A 19,786-nucleotide genomic window follows, 5' to 3' on the forward strand; every position below is an offset into this window, starting at 1 on the left:
CATGCTGACTACTGTTGTCTTTGTCTCCTTATTTGTTTTACCTGCCAAGATCCCTAGTGTTTCACATTAAAATAAATAAATAAATATAAATAACTGTTCTGAGCGGGGACTGATTCCTCTGTTTGTGCTGTAACCATAGTAGGTGATGACAGAGAGCGGCGACTCAAATCTCGTACAAAATAGGCTCAGCACAGTGAGGAATCGATGCAGGTTTTGTAATATAAAAACAATGATGACACTGTGTTAAAAAAGGCCTGTCTTCTTTTTGGTGAGGCCTAGGCTATAGGCATTTGATATCCATCACCGTGATGCATAGAGAAGAGCATTAGGTAGCATGAAATATGAATGAGTAAAACCACTGATCACAGCAAACATTACGCTAAGACAAAGGTGCAGATCTCATTAGAACTTAGTACTGAATATTTTCTGGAGGGGACATAAATAATACATCACCAACATATTTTGAATTATCTGCTGACAACAGTCACATATTAGTGCAAAACATATATTCATGAATGACTCAGGCCATCGCTATGGATATTTAACTATTTTACAGAGCCACACGGTCAAATGCAGCATCATTCATATGAGGCGTAGAGTTATGTGGTGTGTCACTCGTCAGTGTGACTAGCACATGATGAGCGATAATGTAAATTATACAAGTAGTTCGGACCAACTATTAGACTCAAGGGTGTGCTTTACCTCATTGTCGCCTCAGGCATGACCGCATCATTGTCATGACAATGACCGCTTTAAACTCCCCTCTCTTTCTTTTTTTTAGGTTTGAGGTTTCACTTTACAGCCTGTGCACAACCTCTTACTGTATGCAGGCCGCAAGTTATTAGATCAATCAGCTGAGCCTGTTGACAGCAATGTACGAGTTTGTGTGTGTGTGTTTTCTTGGTGTCTAATAGTATTTACTGTATAAATTTGTGGTGTTTGTCAATCAATGAATCTGGGACTATGTGCCCAAACTAAGCTTGTGTATAGATATGCAAGCTGGCAATGTTTTTACATTGCCAGAAATAACGGAAGCTTTATCATAGACATAAAATTTAAAAAATCTTCTTTTAACTCTATATTGTCAATTACATAGTTTATTTAGATTTGTTTTTTTTGTGAAATAGTCAGGATAGACCTCAAAGTAGTGTGAGCTCACTGTGAGCCCACTTTGCAACATGAAAAAGAAATGAATGCAGCCGAGGACAGCATTGCTAGGTGGTGGTGGGAGGGGAATGGCTGCTTGGACCAACACTCAGTCGTGTCTAGTTAGCCTCTGGAGAACAGTGTCCAGCTGCTCAAGAGGGAGCGAATCACTGCAGGCTCATGGCGATCGCATTTCCAGTTGGTCAGTATCCAATCAGAAATATGGCAATTATTTCATCTATTGAAGATGCCGTATTCATACTGTGCCACATTTTTGTTATATTTACATAAAGGAGAAAATTACAATGCTGTCAAAAAATGTGTGTTTTCATGCAGGTAAAATTTCAGTCAAAATTGTAAAAGGAGTCAAATTAGACACAATTTATCACACAATTTTCCCTCTTGTTCCATATAAATATATAAATAAATAATTAAAAAAAGAAAAAAAAAGAATTATGTATATATATATATATGTATATATATACATATTTGTGTGTGTATAAACGGATGTGTAAACATGTCCCACAACCCTAACCCTCTTCGCCTGTCCCCTTCCTGTTGTGGGTGACGTGACGTCAGTGGTGTTTTAGTCCAGAACGGGTGGGTCCTGGTTTGGGTGTCTGGATGACAGCAGGCAGAAGAAAAAAACAGTCAAGCTAGTGAAAGTTATCCAGGAAACAGTAAGAATTAAAGCGCTTCCTTAAAATTAAAAGTATTTTTTTTTCTTCAAAATGTAATAAATAAAGGAATTTGAAAATTAAAAAAAAAGCGATGGAATCTTGAGGTGTGCTTCAGTGAGAATATGAATCGATGTGTTTATTATGGTACATTTAGCTCTAATTCTGTAGTTTATGGTTGCTTAATATGAATCTGTATTCTGTTTTATTTCTTTTTTAATAATCCTCTATTGAGGTATTTTCAGGACTTCAATGTTTTGTCACATTTTTAAATTCGAATCTTTTAAATCACCCCATGCCTTCAAAGCCCCACATCACTTCTTTTGTCTGAGGAGAATCGCGAGCTGGATTTTATTTCGAAGGAGCAGAAGCGCCGTCGTTCTCTGCTGTCGCGCAGCCTGACGGCGGGGAGGGAGGCTCCGGAGGCTCCGGACCGGAGAGCGCGAGGGCCAGCGGGGAAGAGACGCGGGGAAGAGACGCGGGGAGGCAGGAGGGGACCGGGCCTGGAGCCCCCTTGGAAACCAACCGGAGGTGACCTTGACCATCCAGAGCTGCTGTCGCTGCGGAGAGAGACCGGAGCGCTGCTGTCCGGCCTGCACACACACGCACGCACACACACACACACACACGCACACACACACACACACTGTTTGTCAGACCGTTTCTCATCGTGGGAACAACCAGTCTCATCTGCCCATCTCCTCCCTCGCCTCCCTTGAACGCACCAGGGTCCCGTTTGGATCAGTCACTTCTCTGCGTGTGAGTAGATGATCTGCATGTCATGCATCATAGGGTCAGCTGGTCGCGGTGTTCTTTTTTTCGGACATCATCATCATCATCATCATCAGTATGTGACACCGTTGAGGACACGATTTAAAAACAACAACAACAACAACAACAAAACCCACAGATGCGCATCCGAGACGTGAACCCGCTGATGTACAGTAGATGAAACCACGCCCTCGGAGCCTCGGACAGGAAATTCAAATAACATTGTTTGTGCCACATGCATGAATGAACCATGGCCTACTTATTGGGGATCCTGCCAGCCGCAGCATGGAGCAGCTGCAGGACAGTAGTCGTGTTCTTTTGGACCTTACACCGGTGATTCCACTCGTACCCGCTTTGCTTTTAAGTGGATTCATAGAACAGTAGCATGACTTCTAATATCAAAATTGCTTGTGCAACATTTTCAGTATGAATCTGAAATCATCCGTCATCCACGCATACTGTTTTAATTTTTGAAATGCCCAATGAAAAGAGTTTTGTTGAAAAAAAAAATGCCAGATGGGTTTTCGTACTAATTGGAGAGTGTGAGTACATTATTCAAACCGCCGCATTGAGAAAGACGTCCCAAGGTTGTAGTGCTGCGTTCCAGAGACCAGACTATGTGCAAAAACATCAGCTCACCTTCACCTGTCAGTGTTGTCATCCGTGTCCTGTCATCTGTAGGAAAAAAAAAGAAATGTCAGGTACACTCGTCATCACCAGATGACCTGTTTTCCCATGCACACTACAGTGGCAACCACCTATTCTCACAGCTGACACACAAACACTCATGCATATCCACACAGGCCTTGTTTCTGCCTTGATTTGTATTCTGTTATCCGCCGCTCGCCGTTTGATCTGACACACACACACACACACACACACACACACACACACACTCACAGCTGCATTTCATGATCCAGATCTGTGGCTTGTTTGCTGACGATGCATCTGCAGTGAGACACAGATCCCTGCGGAATAAAAACACAGCGCTGCAAGGTCACTATGAGCTCTGATGTAGACACCTGAGACTGTAGTCTGGGTCTGTGAGGAAGCTCTTCTTGATGGCTGAAAAGTTTGTCAGGCATCCTCGCTCTTGAAAAGGCCTTAACTGAACGCTAAGAGCCCAAGAGCTGCATGTTCAGTACTTCTAGCTGCTATCTAAACTCCCATGTCGGCATACAAGGAAAACGAATTTCCCGTAACTAGATGCATTATGTTACCCCGTGTCATTATATCATGCAATTATCAGGAGTCACTCCTAACCCTGCCCTCTTCCTTTTAATTCACTTCCCGACAGATGAAAAGGGGTGTCTGCAGGTTGTGATTCATGCAGCTTGCTGGCAGGTGGCACGCTGCAGAGTCAGAGCCAGCACTTAAAGTTAAAGACTCTGTAGGGAAAGGGAGCAATGCATTGATCGGCGTGGACGAGCATGCAACACTAGTATGCACGACTCTGTAAAGGTCTCCGGTTCTCTTCCTCTCTCCTCCCCAGGTGTGAGTATCTGCTGCCCCTCACTTGGTCCCCCTGCTTGTCCAGAGGAGCGCCAGCTCCGGAGGCCCATGGCCCCTCTTTCAGCCCACCAGTGAGAGGTGAGCCAAGCTGGCCTCCCCGGCCCCCTCCCTGCCCCCGGCCCCAGACCTGGACCCGGATCCAGACCCCGACCCGGAGCAGCGGCCCACCCTCGAGGAGCAGTATGTGAGCGAGGGCGAGTGTAGCCAGCTTGACACGCACCCGGCGCCGCCGGACTGCAGGGACGCTGAGACAATCACAGGTTGGTTGGTGTGCATGAGGGAACTACTGCAGGAAAACACAGCTTTGATTTCAGTTGGTATTTCAGAGGATCCAATGGGTGTTAAAAGGGCTACAAATGATTGATTTTTTTCAACTGAAAAAATTCAAATACAGCTGCAATACATTGGAAATATATTTTATTTTTAGTACTTTTTTGTACTAAGAATAACAGCCAGTGCTATTTTTAGTTGTTCTATCTACACTGTAATATCTGTGTAGCGATTCTGCTACAAAGACCCTCTTTCATATACTATGAACAAAAAAATATAATATTCAGTGTCAATGGGCACTGTAAAGATGACAGTGATGTACGTCAACTGTAGATATTAAGTATAAGCAGTGAGTGTGTGAGTGTTTTCACACGATCAGTTCCCAACACACAGAACAGCCTGCAGTCCAGCACCAGGCATGCCGTATGTTCACTTCCCTCCCTCTCCTCTCTGCGTCGCTCAGACGTGTGCAACAGCACCGACCTGCCCGAGTTCGAGATCATCAGTCTCCTGGAGGAGCAGTTGCCGGTGTACCGTTTGCGGGCGGACACCGTCTACGGCTATGACCACGATGACTGGCTGCACACGCCCCTCGTTGCACCGGACGCCAGGCTCGACCTTACCACCGAGCAGATCGAAGAGACACTCAAATACTTCTGTAAGTTTGACATGATCATATTCAGCATATACAAACACATATAAATATATATACACACCTATCTCCAGTGCTGCTGGTGCTCTTGATGAAGCGTGTGGGAACTTTTTTAGTTGTCCAATTTGAAAATCAGACTGTGGAAATGTGGTGAAAAGAAGTAGATGGGGAGTGTGGAGATTAACCAGGTACAGTAGATTTTAATCTCTGGGCTGCTGTGGGAATACATGGTTTTAAAAGGGAAGGATTTAGTCACCTGGGCACATGCCTGTGTTTAATCCATAGTACGGTTCTTGGGAAGATAATCTACTGTGCTTGTTGGGGAAGTTGGTAAAAAACGGAAATCATAAATCAAAAAAAGGATTTAAACTAGTAAAGTTAGGGTACAGTGGGTCAGAACCGGTGGAACTTTTATTTTATAACCCTTGAATGAACCATACGGTCTTTTATAAGCCCAAATCAAAACAGGTAATATTTCACTTGTTGGCCCAGGAAGAACAATACTTTGTTGTTAATGGATCAAGATCATTCTTGTTCTCTTCCACCACTTGGCTCAGAGAGAGGATGCATGGGGCTGGAGGATAGGCCTGTCCGCAGAGGCTTTCTTGTACAAACAGTTATGTGAGCGTGTAGTCTGCTTTTTGTGCCACATTCAGCGTGTAGTGTGCAGCTAATAAAGTCTGTATGATACAGACAAATAAGTGTTTTTTTCTAATATATTAGTGTATGTGTGTAACTTCTCGTTATCACCTACAATCTAGTTTGTCCTTTCTCTTCTGTGATATCACACTACACTGACACTACAGCCTCCCTCCACAAGGTGGCGCCCTGCTACATGCAGCCTTTAGTCTTGATGTTACTATAGCTGTTCTCTGAACGTTTGAACCAGATATAAAAGCATCAGTGCTTTTTGACTTTTGTGGGGTTTCAATCGACCATTTGCTGAGTTTTCTTCTTCTTCAGGGATTTCTTTGTGACATTAGGTCGGTTCAGAGTGTTGTGGAGATTTTCTTCCATTCACACACATTCACACAGCACTGCAATTCACTGTCCTTTTTCTGTCACATTCATACTGTACACATTCATACACTGCCGGAAAAGCCCCCTGAGGCAATTTAGGGTTGGGTGTCCTACCCAAGGACGGCATCGGCATGCGGACTGGGGGGAGCTGGGATCGAGCCACTGACCTTTCAGGTTGGTCATCATGAAGGAAGCTGAGAGACGTCTGACCTCTGTCAGCACTTACAAAGGGAGAGAGCGGTGCTCGGTTCATTCCTCCCTCTCTTAATGGCTCTTTTTTCCATCTTGCAACTTCTCCTGTCCGATCATGAAACAGCTTCTACTCCTCGTCTCATCCCAGCAGCAGTAGAGCCTTCTCCAAAACGGATGTGCTCTCCCTCTCATCTCATCGCCTCTCTCGCTCTCTCTCACGGGGGGCGGGGGGGGGGGGGGGGGGTGCATGTGGGCGGAGGTTAATTCCAGCTCTGGGCCTCCTGTGCTGAACAGTAGGAGTGAGACACAGAGAGAAAGTGAACGGATCAGTATTTGCATCAGTTGTCATGTCTGCTTGTTGGACATCTTGAAAACCGAGAGGAGATGGACAGCGAGGGCAGGATGGAGAGATTAGCGAGGGATGAATGTGAGCCGGATGACTGGTGCTATAAGAAGGAAAAGAAAGGTAACGAGCATGTCACGAATACAGACAAGGAAAGATATGATTATATGTGTGATGAGTTTGATCGCTGCGTACTATGATTTGACTGAGGTACACAGTAGACTGAGGTGTGAGCTGCTGTTTGTGGACTGAGATTCAATTTTCACAGTTTTGATTAATAAAAGTGCTTTTTCATTGCGTAGCATTTCTAAAACTGTTGTGTGCGTTTTCCAATGAAAGGTTTAACTCCTCATTAGGAGGAATTTTACAGAAGCACACACACACACACACTGCGTGAACCAGGGTGAGTAATTGCATACGCTGTGCAAATATGAAGGCGCTTTAATGAAATAACAATCAAATTATTGTGCGCTGTTTGTTGTACAACAGGATTACAGTGGGTTGACCATAACGCATTCAATAACTTTGTACAGCATGTTATTGATTGGAGCTCTGAATCAATAAGAGCTGTCACCTCCAGGGCAACACACCCAATTGCTGTGCGCCATGGAAAACCACCTCTTCCCCTTCAACGCGGCCCTGCTCTTTCGAACGCTAACATTGTGTCAGCGTCGATGGAAGTGATTGACGTGTCGCGTCCTAAACGTGGCCCGTCCATCACCTCTGAGAGGATGCCACGTTATATAACGTGGCAGTGTGTGTGCGCGCGCGTGTCGCTGTAGATGTATCAAACCAGGAGTGATGAGCAGAGGGGTAAGTTGTTACTTGTTACCTGCTCCTCACCGAGTTTGTGTGTTTCATGTTTCCGCAGTGCTATGTGCGGACAGAGTGGGCCAGATGACGAAGACGTACCATGACATCGATGCGGTCACACGTCTGTTGGAGGAGGTGAGATGCTGTACGGTCATCTGATCTATCAGTGAATTTCAAAGCTGCACGGTGGCAGATTTTGAATCAGTCAAATTGTGAGACTACATTAGGGAGGATACTGCTGCACCCCTGCACTTTATTCATTTATTTATTGAAAAGGGACCTTGTTCAGCTCAAAAGATGAATATCACCATTTGATGTACTATAACAGATGTACTAGATACCAAAATACACAGTAAGAAACAACAAACAAAATTACACAAACAAAAACAGACAACACACATAATACAAAACTACACACAGCCTTTGTGTTGGTTTTGAAGGTGCTGACAGATCTGCCGCCTGACACATCATCAGGCAGGCGGTTCTACTGATTTGTGACTGTTACAGAAAAAGCTGGTTGTCCAAATGCAGAATGGTAGTTTGGTTGATTGAGGGTGCAGAATAGAAATCACATAGTGAACGTGGGGCCTAACCATTTAAGATGTTCTCAAAGCCTAGTAAAAATGTATTTCTCCGGCACACATCAGAACCCTACAGTGATGGACATGAATGCAAGGTTGTTGTTTTTCCGAGTTTTTACAGTTTGGATTCAAGCAAGTTTCACCATGTAATGCAGTAAGATATATGGGAAAGCATCAGACAGTAGCATGCATGAATATCTTGCCTGACACTTTCTAATACATCTAAAAATTTGCCACGTTGTACGTTATGGTTTTAAAGTTTTTTTATTTTAATATCTTCCTTAAAGTAAAACTTTTGGATCCAATATCATACCAAGATATTTAAATTCAGTGGCTTTGTCGATTCTTTCACTTGCGATGTGGATATCAGCATGCTGAGGTTTTACCATGGTTTAAGTGAGAAAGTCTTTGTCATGTTTACATTTAGACGGAGACACGATTGATCGAGCAATTGGTGCGTCCTCTTTTCCGGAAGCACAATTGTCAGTTTGGCAGCTGTTACTGTATATATGTACTATATCATGTACTATATCATGTACTATATCATGGCGCTGTTGAGGGAGATCATTATGTTTTATTGGCTAAATAATAGAGGACCCAACACTGACCCTTGTGGAATACCCATTGTACACTTCATGGATAATGCATTACAAACTTTAACAAATTTCACCCTATTAGGTAGTAGATGAAGACATCCATGCTAGTGCTCCAGATAGTGTCCATATTAAAAAAATATCTTGATTGACTGTATCATATGCTTTATGCAGATCTACAAATACATCACTAACTACAGCTCACTTATCAAGCCTTGATTTAATTTTCTCTTTTAGTGCAAGGTAAAAGTTTCGGTAGGATGATTGGATTTAAAGCCAAGCTGTATACAGTGTAGATGAAGAAATTAAGAAATATTGGCAGATAGTCAATGAGAGTTTTCTCAATGAAGTAGTATCCTTGAAATAATAATATAATTAAGATAATAAATATGTAAATAAAACATGGCAGTAATTGTAGCAGTAGCACATTTCCAGTCATCAGGGAAAGAGCTATGTCAAGACAAGTTAACTAAATTAGTTAAAATATTTTTATATGACCTGGTATGAAATTTGAAAACATCTCTACTTTGGAACTTTAAAAAGAGCTGATGATTGTTTACTGATGACTCATTAGTTTCTACCAGCTTTAAAATCTGGCATGCAGCCTCTATAAGAACAATACTCAGGTTCTTTTTTTCTGTAGTTTTATGAAAATAAAATATATATATTTGTTTTTCTAGTTTGAGAAAACTCAAGACACCAATATGCAATAATAGCAATATGATCTTCAACTAACTCTTCCTGTACGCTGAGTTTAAAAACTCCTACAAACTTTAGGTTGCTCTTTGTCAAAAAAAAATTTCAGATCAGTTTACTGCTGTCCTTTTGTCTCTTTTGTCCTTTTGTGCTAAATGAGATTTATCATATTTTAGCTCTTGTATAACTTTGATCCTTAAACCTTTATGAATCAACATGTCAGAGTCTCTTGGCTTCTTTGATGCAGCATCCCTAGACTTCATCGGGTGCCACAGTTTATCCATTAAACCAGGGTGGATTATTTGTTAGATTTTATCTGTATGCCGTCACAATAAATCTTTACCTGACAGAGTTGATTCTGTGAACAAAAGTACTAAAGCCATAGTCAGGGGACAGTTATCATCCTAGTTCCAGCTGTTATTTTACTGACAAATACTAATTCTGAAGGATCATCGTCTTACTAGCTGTGTTTCAGACAGAGATTTAATTACAACTTTTAGTTAATCAATCAGGTTTTTTTTTCCACTTAGATTTTTCCACCCCCTCAGGACACCTGCAGGAATAAATAATGTTGAATTGTTATTGCAGGCAGCTTCAAGTGTCAACTATGTCTTCTCTTTTCTTTCCTTCTCTTCCTTTCTCTTCCTACTTTCCAACCAACAGAAAGAGAGAGACCTGGAGTTGGCGGCAAGGATCGGCCAGTCGCTTCTTAAGAAGAACCGAACTCTGACGGAGCACAATGACTATTTGGAGATCCAAGTTGGACAAATCACAGAGGAGGTGCACACATACGCACACACACACACAAGCGCACACACACATTCAGATTGAAGAAACTAATTACATCTCAATTCTCCAGGTTCACTGCGGTGAATCATGGAGTTTGCTATGGTCAAAGCAGATCCATATGAGATAGATGTTTGTGCCGCAGATACTCGCACACATGCACACATCGAAATAGAGGCGTACAGGAGTTATGAAAATTGTCCGACCTTTTCCAGGTGGCGCAGCTGCACCATGAGTTGAACCTGAAGGATGAGCTGCTGCAGTTTTACACCAATGCGGCTGAGGAGAGCGAGGACGAATCCAGCAGCTCCCCAACGTGAGCATATTGTCTTTGATAACTAACATCCCTCCTTCTCCCAGTCGGTTTAATGCTAAACAATGATGATTTGGGGATGCTATCACTGGGGGGGGGGGGCATAAGAAAGAGTTGACCCGTGAGTGTCCGTTCTGCTTTGTATTCATCTGTCTGAAGGGGTAAGAAGAGTAAAGTGGAAACAGCTTGCGGGGGCTTTGTGAGCGGCAAACTCCAGATGAAACTCAAAGAGCTGGAAGAAGAGAACCTGTCACTCCGCTCAGAGGTTATGTCGGAACACTAACTACAGCAGCGCGCATTGTAAGTGAATGCAATAAGTGGGGATGAGTTGATTCATTGTGGATGTCCGCAGGCTCACCATCTAAAGTCAGAGACGGAAACCTATGAAGAAAAGGAGCAGCAGCTTGTCAGTGATTGTGTGAAAGAACTCAGTAAGTTTTTTCTCCATTCCTAGTTCTGTCCTTCATTCTGCTTTCATCTTCTTTCTACCAGGGGGGGGACACATCTCTCTCCTCCTCTCTCGGAAGGCTGAGCTAAACTCTCACTCCATCTGTCCTGGCAGGGTTGTCCAGTCTCCAAATCTCTACCATAGCTGAGGAACTGGCTCGTAAGACTGATGACGCCTCCAGACAGCAAGAGGAGATCACACACCTCCTCTCCCAGATAGTGGATCTGCAAAAGAAAGCCAAATCCGTGGGTTTTGCATGTACAGACACCAATCTGACTATTATCGTGCTCTGTGTTCCTTCTACTCATCCACAATGTGTGTCCAGTATGCAGTAGAGAATGAGGAGCTCTCTCAACACCTGGTTGCAGCTAAAGATGCCCAAAGGCAGCTCACAGTGGAGGTAACTTTCACACCACTGCTCTGCTACGACCAAAACACTCAAAACACCGTGTTCGTCGTAGTACTGACTTGATACCAGACTGTTTGATGGTTAATACCAAAAGTTAAATCCGGCCTTTACAATACACCAGCTGCAGGAGTTGGAGGCGAAGTACTCGGAGTGCATTGAGATGCTGCATGAAGCTCAGGAGGAACTGAAGAACCTGAGGAACAGGAACTACACTGCAGGAACCCCTCGACGCTACCACCCCCTGGGACTGTACCCGATGGTGAGGGAGTGTGTGTGTGTGTGTGTGTGGGGGGGGGTGTTTACAAGACATCTTAAATTTCTTCACGGGCTTTTTGCATTGCAGGATTCTCTGGCTGCTGAGATTGAGGGAACAATGAGGAAGGAGTTAAGTCTGGAGGACCCTGAGTGCGAAGAACAAAAGTATGGATCAAGTACTGTACCTGATATTACACAAACTATGGGATACAGCGCCAATATAAGTTACTTTTTGCAATTTTACAGAATAATTAAAAAAATAGAAACTAATGATTTGGTACTGCTTACAGTGTGGGCTACAGTAAGGGGAATTGGCTTTTTCAATATGTTAAAGACACCAATTATTGATAAAGTGAAAAAAAAAGTAAGCAAAAATAATATGAAGATGGAGTCAGAAAATAACGTGCAGGTTAACATCCTTCACCTGCCAAAGAATAATTTTACAAATTACATGACAGTTTTGCAAACTTTATTGGCCAAGAGAAAATGTCATGTTACGTGTCACATGCTTTTATTTATCTATGACACATTATGACTTACATTCATATTCTTCAACGTCAGCATGCTAGATAATCCAGAGAGCTATAGGACAGTGTAGTGTCTAGTTTAGATGTGGGAAACCAAAGTATTCTTGGTTCTTTGCCTCCATTCATTGACGTGTTATTGACTAACTGCATACGTCACAGCCTAACGCTCTCGTGGCTGATTGTTTTGCAGAATCCATCGCAGGCGCGTTTTTGAGACGGTCAAGAACGTCAATCAGACAGTCCGACAGCGCTCACTGACTCCAACCAGCGCCAACATCCCGGGCTCCAACCAGTCTCTGTCAGCTCGTACATCACCTCAGTCCAGCGGCCTCTCCACACCCCACTCCAGTATATATGGTGGTGACATCAGTGGAGACAGCGTTGCCCTTGACAACCGTACGCAGAGCATCCTGATGGAGACGGCATCTAATCAGGATAGGTGAGGAGGAGGGGGCTTTTACAGATGTGAAGTTACAGAAGAAGTTTAGACTGAGGTCAGTTTTGGTCGTCTTCAGGGATCAAAGAGTGGAGAAAAGCCTTTTTTTAAACAAACTGATATGATTATTTCAAGTTATTCATTAACCTAATATTTTTAACCCCTGGTTTCTGTTTCACCCCTGCTCTGACAGCAACAGTGAGGGCCGAGAGAAGAAAGTGACTGGTGCTGAGGACCTGAGGCTGGCCCTGCGTCGCTTGTCTCTGCGTCGACAAAACAACCTGAGTGAGAGGCGCTTCTTTGAAGAGGAGAGGGAGCGAAGGCGGGGAGGACACGGGGGCCTGCATACTGCTCTGGGCCACGAGAGTGCGCTGACGCCCTCAGAAAGCATCATGTCCCTCGGGAACCTCCACCTGTGGGCCACAAGAGGGCCCTACCTCCCTGACAAACTCCAGATCGTCAAACCACTTGAAGGTGAGGGAGGAGGGGAGCGCGGGATGAGCTGCAAGGCGGGGAGGAAGTGGGAGTGTGAGTGGCACCGAGGAGTTGGCACAAAGAAAGGGAGCAAGCGAGGCTGGGGTACGGAGAGGGAAAGTCGAAGGGACAGCCGCCACGGGCAAACGTCCGAGGGGGAGAGAGAGAAAGGATGGGGGTGGGCGAGGAAGACCGGAGCGGGGATAGAGAGAGAGAGAGGAAGGAGGTGGGCCAGGGACCGGGGCGGGAGCAGGAAGATGAAGGGAGCAAGGGAGGGGAAAGAGAGGCCTCTGTCACTCATGCTCTTCAACTCTTTCTGGTCTCTGATGCACCATCACAAGTCAGGCAGCTTTGCATCTCCACACAGCTATTACAAAGACACACAGCCCCGAGGCTGGCTGTAGACACACACACACGTGATTAAACAGGTGGAGCAAAGAGGGGATGACCTCATGACCTCCCTCTGCTATAAACAGACTTAGTACAGGGATGTTTCAGCTACAATATATAGAGATAGCTATCCAGTAAGTGTTAATGTACACATAACCTTGATGATGGAGAGCACCTGATGTGACGTCACTGGATTGCAACTCAAATTTCTTAGTGATACATATACATATATACACACATATATACATAAATGCTACTGTTGCCATTGTCGATATACATATGTTTATTTGCATTTACACTCATTTCTCATATAATATGCATTATTCTTTCTTTATGTCATTCTTTCTTATTTGTTTATTATGCAGCCTCTGTTTCTGTACTATGATTTTCTTTGTTCATTCTGTCACTGCTTGTTTTCTCTGTTCCAAATCCATATGGCTGACTAATAAAAAAAGCAAAACTTTTCTCATTCTAAATGCTCCTCCATTTCATTTCATTTTCCTCTCATTCCTCCGCTCTTCGCTGCCTGTTAGTGTCTCTGTAGTCCTGCCATCTTTGTTCGTCATCCACATCGGCCAGATGAGGCTCATGCTGCAATATTCCTCCTCACTTGTTTTTCCAATGGACATTCGTATTAGGCAGACATCGAGGAGTAGTTATTCTCATTAAATGCATCATTTTAGTGGTTACAGCACATGTCAGGCTTTTTTCTCATAATCTGCAGTCTTGTATTAGCTAGAGTGGTATCGGATATGATGTGTGATATCTAGTTAATTAAAATTGAACAACTGTCAACTTGTCCCTGTACCAATACCACACAACAGGTTTTCATCACAGATAAACAACTTGCTGATGATTAACTTTATTCCTTTTCTCCTGGTAATATATGAAGGTCTATTAATTAATATTCTTTTCACTAAAATCACAAGTCTTTTCAGGAAAACTACATGTTAAAAGCATCAAATGTCTGCTGACAATAAAAACAACCATTTACAATTTACTTATGGTGTATTATATGAAATATTTCTCTAATTTTTTCGTTCATTAGAATATGTGTAAAATTGGTCAAGTACATTGCGGACTCATTCATTTCTTCCCTGCAGGCTCTGCCACCCTGCACCACTGGCAGCAGCTAGCCCAACCTCACCTCGGTGTGATTCTGGACGCCAGGCCTGGAGTCGTGCCGAAGGGTTACAGACCCCTTGAGCTAGAGCTGGAGCAGGTGTGTGTGTGTGTGTGTGTGTAAGTCCTACCCTGCGAGACTCATGGTCCTGCTCATGCAATATCATTCATCTCTTTATGTCAATCAGATGTGTTGGGCTTGTTATTTAACATATATGAATAGATCACTGCAAACACATAGTTACGTTTTAACTACTCCGTAATTGAAGTATCAACTTTATAACGAGATTCACGCTTCTCTTTTATTAAAGAGGAAATGAAATCAAACTTCTTTGCAGTATTAATGAAAACAGACTGCAATGAAATACTGCATCAAATTAACTGTTAAATTAGCTGGGAAAGAACAACAAAATACAGTGCATACTAACCACAACACCGAGAAAGGTTTGCTTGCTTGGAAAGATTTAGGGTAGACTAAATTTATTTATGTATTTAGGGACATGATGAATAACAAAAAACAGTTATCTTATACTACTAAAGAATGGTTAATATGACTTGTAACAGTAGCTAAACTAGTACCACGTGTAACAAATGTAGTGATTTGTATCATTGGTGTGATATGCCGCACGTTTTCCGCAGGTTTATCCTTGGGGCAGCTTCGAAGAGGATGAACCAGGTGAGCAATACTTCCAGAATCTGCCCACGTCCTCAGCCTCCGCCTCCCCAGCTCTGCCCTCCACCTCAGGCACCGCCGACACCAACCTCGGGCAGCCGCTGCACAGCGTCGCTCCGCCCTCTCCTTCCTCTCCATCCCCATCGCCACACCTCAGCAACACTGATGCTCTGGGTGAGGGCACAACAATACAACACATCTATATGCTGTAAGTGAACTGTCACATTGTTGTGTCATGGTGCTTGAAAATGACTAGTTGTCTTGTGTTTGCGCGACCTTCAGCTTCGTACTACCCAGGTAAATGCATGGCCCACACCAGCTCCACCTACACCTTCACGACCTGCCGGATCCTTCACCCAACTGATGAGCTGACGCGGGTCACACCAAGGTGAGACAAATCCTCTTTTCATGGCTCGTTTCCTTTTATATAAGGAATCATATTTTTATTTCATTCCACATATTGCAATTACATCGATATGTTGGCATAATGTCCAAGCAACCAGAATCAATCCTCATTTCTGCTAGACAGTAAGAAGGTGCTAAATAATACATGCAGGTGCTTCTTCATGTTCATAACAACATCACAACATCCCCTTTGCGCAACAAATGTCACTTTTGTGCTATTCTTACGCTGAGACGTCATGAAGGTGCAATTTAAGTTGCTGAAATAAGTAAGAATTGCCGTCTTTTCATGGAGCTTTTGTCAAATTGTCATTCCGTCCTGTTTGCTTTCTTTTCAGTCTGATCTCAGTCCCAGCATCAGCCTCCTGCGTGATGACCAGCACTCTTTTGGGTACTCCTGCTGCAACGCCCTGCACGCCCCGTAGGCTCAGTCTCAGGCCCTCCGAGTCGTCAACCAACCTCAGGCAAGTCTCCAGATAAACCAGCAAATTACTTCAACTTCAGGGTAATTTAAAAAAAAGTAAAGATACCACTTTTTTGAGTCCGATCCGATACCGATCCTGCAACCTTGAGGAACTTCCGATACCGATCCAATAGTAATCTGATACAATCTTTTCCCCACGCTAAAATAGAATACTAATAATGCATTGTTCAGGATGCACTTTGCTTAACCTAGCCATCTAAAACCTCGTACTCATCTCTAAGACAAATAATCAACTCCCCTAAAGATACATAGCCGGCAACATTACTGATTTATGGAATACTGCTGTTTTATTTCCCACAGAACTTTTGGCAGAATGTTTTATGGTCAGCACCGTTCAAACAAGCAAAAAACAAATTGAACTGTAAACTGTTAATCAAATAATAATACATTTACATCAAAAATATGATGCCGGAATGTTGTTCAAGGCTTAGTAAATATGTAAATAGGCATATTTGGTATGTTTACTGTAATGTATCGGATCGAATTTTACTTTTTATTCATTCCGATATCCGATCCAGTCATTTTGGCCAATATTGCCCCGATACCGATATGGAATATCGGATCTGGACATCCCTAACTTCATCATGAGCTAAAATGTAAAAAATATGTCTTCTTCTTGCTCCTTTGGGAAAAATAACAAGGTGACAAGTTGCAGATTGACTCTTACTGTAACCAGTTTAAGTCATTATCTGTAACTCACCAAGTTAATTTTAAAAAAAATTCTCAAAACAAGACATGAAATCTTCCAAGAAAGTTAATCAGATTCAGGAGCTATAGTTCGGATGCACTGCTAAAGAGAGCAGATTGCGCAACTAGGATCAACTTTTTGAGTTGTGTTTGTTTTTGATCAACTTTATTTTGCTGAGGGTATAATGTTGACTTCCATTGCTGGTGTTTCTGTAGAGATGCAACGCGCACCACCAGCACCTCTCTTGGGTTAGTGCGTCTTCTTCAGGAGAGAGGGATCTCAGCAGCTATGTATCACCAGAACCAGGGCCTGGAGCATGGTCAGGGCAGCGGAGGGGTCTTACTGAGCACTTCCATCGCTCCTAACCGACCGCCCAACCCTGATCCTCTGGCACCCTCTACCCCCCCCAACTCGCCCACAGGACCGGGAGCTTCAGCCGTGCTAACCTCTGCAGGGTTCGACTTCAAGAGCCCCTCTTACGACAACTTCCTGGCCTCTAAACCAGCCCGTTCCATTTTGAAGGAGGTAACTGGGGGGATGAGGGGTAGGCAGAGAGGGAGGGACTGCGAAAGCCAAACGGACGTGAGCGTTACCTACCACAACCTCAACCTGCTGGATAAGGTGAAGCGACTGGGTGTAGCTGGAGCTCAAGGGGGGAGAGCAATGAGTCCCAGCCCCATGCTGGGGCCTCTGGGTGGTCTTCGCAGATCTGGCTCCCCTTTTGGGCCTGATGGACTGAGGAGAAACCGGAGTTATCCAGCCATGGTCGGGGCCAGCATGGCCATGAAAGCCCCGGGGCCCCAGGAGTAGTCTGGACTGCTGCTGGCCATCAGGGTACCCAGGTCAGAGCGAGGCAGGGCCCAGGACTGACTGTTGAGCAGTCGCCTGGAGCCCAAACACTGACTGACACTGTTCATACTTCACAACAACAACGTGGTACTACTGACCGGTTTTCTCATTACTACATGACACGATCAACCTTCTTGTGCTTTTAGATGGTGACACATGCTTGAATGAAGAGCAAAGTAATTCAAAGGGTTGGTTCACCCGGTACGCACAGCAGATACAGATAATTTTAATCTTGCGTGCTCAGCTTTTGAGATAACTGTGAAATCTCTTCTACAAACGTATAATGCAAGTTATGATATATTTATGCCCCATTACTCATGATAATAATAACAAGAAAAGTTCAACATTCTCGGAAATGCTCTTATTTTCTTTTCCCTCATTAATAAGTAAATATAATTCCTATTTCCAAAAAGAAAGCCAATAGTGTATTTCCCAAATTATCAAACTCGTTCATTAAAAAGCCTCCAGGGGAGGAAATGGTCCAAAATGACATATTATCTCAATAACCTATTTATATATTTGCGAAATATGGACCTCGATATTTATTGTTCTGAGATGATGAATTCTTGTTTGGCGATCCCTTAAATGTCCCTGTGGTGTCACCATGAGGCTGCCAAAGTTACAGTCAAATAATTTGTGCTTGTCTCTACCAATAAATTGTGGTTCGTCCCCTTTGGGATCCATTTTAATAACTCGAATGGTCCTCTGACTTTTCCTCTAGTGCAAGTAGAAGGTCAGAATCGAAATTTTCCAATACATTTGGCTTTTGACAAAATGCCTGCAAAACTGAAAACATTCCCGCCAACCTCAGCTTTAACCTCAGCATGCTAACACGCTAAAGTGACATGGTGAACACATCAGCTAAACGATCGGCATAGTCATTGTGAGCATGTGTTAGCACAGTGATATTAGCATTTAGCTGTTTATTTTTGACACAGAATATCGACAAATCTGTGCAGGTGAAACTTAAATTTATGTAATTTGATTATATGTAATGGGGTTGAACTGATGAATTAAAAGCAGAATATCTTAGAACGGATCGATCTAAAAACTGTCTGAAAATATCTCCCACTGCGAGCCCCCACATCCCCTGCTCCGGAGACTGACTCTGCTGGCTAGATGTAGTACTCCCGCCCCTGCCTTTTTCTGAATCACATCCACAAAATCCACCACACACATCCAGATATACAAAAATCTGCCATCGCACTAGTTGGCATTTTGTCATTGCTGTAGCACTCACCATGCATTTTCTTCCTAAATATCACTGGATCATAATTCACATTTTATAACGTATCGAAAATTGACACCATAGTACGATGTGGTCCCTAGACTCACTTTCTCCCGTCTTACCTCACTCTCCTGACGTGAGCCCAACAAGTCACTTAACAAATCATTAAAGTTTTTATGTCAGTATCAAAGATACTTTGATTTAGTTTCCGTAGTTGGGCGTTAGACAGGGAAGTTGATGGTGCTTCCACTGGATTGGACAGATCACTATGGTGAAGCTGCAGTTCAGAAGAGGATGGAGACAGAGATGAGGGAAATGTGGTCGCAAGCGTGTACGGACATTTTCCCTTGGTGAAATTAATAAGCAATATAGTGCCTCGACCATCGTTTTTGGATAATTAATGTTCTTCATGTGTAGGATTATGGTTGGTCACAATCATTATTGCACTTGTGTTTATTTATTGTAAAAATCCTATCCTGAATTTAAGTTATTTTTCATTTTTGAAAAAAAATATTTTGTCACTCACACTATGTATACTGTTCATTGTCAGTGAAATGTCAGTAATGACACACTTATAAAGGAACTATTATGTGTAGAGCGTAACCATGAAACCACACATCACTGTAAGTATTGGGGTGAGCATGTAATCAAGGGGGTTTTCCAAATAAAAGGTAATCAAAGAAAAAATATTGCTTTGCTTGTGATTTTCCTCTCTACATGTTTTTACCCCGCTACGTGAAACTGTGACTCATTCAGTAACGAAGCCATTATGAAAAGGATCAAAGTCTTCTGCACGAAAATCCTTGTTTACCCTTCTCCAGCAGATGGAGCTCACTATTTGCACAGCAACATTGCATGTATATATATATATCTGTACATGTTGGCACAGTCATAATCCATTACATGTTTCACCGTCTGTCTCTCTTGTGTTGCAAAGAACATAATGACAGCTGCTCATTAAACCCTTGTTAGCCACAGGGTGAGCAATAACCAAAAAATGTCACTCAGGATGCCGGGGAGCCTAATTGGAAGAAAT

General features: G+C 43.2%; 1 protein-coding gene across 1 annotated transcript; it reads left to right on the forward strand.

Annotated features, from left to right (window-relative positions):
• Positions 1-4,188: 4,188 nt before the first annotated feature.
• On the forward strand, positions 4,189-19,437 carry LOC118310708 (trafficking kinesin-binding protein 1-like). The gene is made up of 18 exons (XM_047331917.1): positions 4,189-4,366; positions 4,840-5,034; positions 7,455-7,531; positions 9,930-10,046; positions 10,268-10,368; positions 10,525-10,630; positions 10,718-10,796; positions 10,928-11,058; positions 11,139-11,213; positions 11,344-11,481; positions 11,566-11,642; positions 12,195-12,443; positions 12,634-12,914; positions 14,408-14,526; positions 15,066-15,273; positions 15,382-15,487; positions 15,840-15,965; positions 16,889-19,437. Exons 3-18 carry the CDS (start codon positions 7,481-7,483, stop codon positions 17,481-17,483), a joined length of 2,559 nt encoding a protein of 852 aa, XP_047187873.1. The 5' UTR covers positions 4,189-4,366; positions 4,840-5,034; positions 7,455-7,480; the 3' UTR covers positions 17,484-19,437.
• Positions 19,438-19,786: the final 349 nt, after the last annotated feature.

Source organism: Scophthalmus maximus, chromosome 5 (assembly GCF_022379125.1).
Source record: "Scophthalmus maximus strain ysfricsl-2021 chromosome 5, ASM2237912v1, whole genome shotgun sequence".
Lineage (NCBI taxonomy): Eukaryota > Metazoa > Chordata > Actinopteri > Pleuronectiformes > Scophthalmidae > Scophthalmus > Scophthalmus maximus.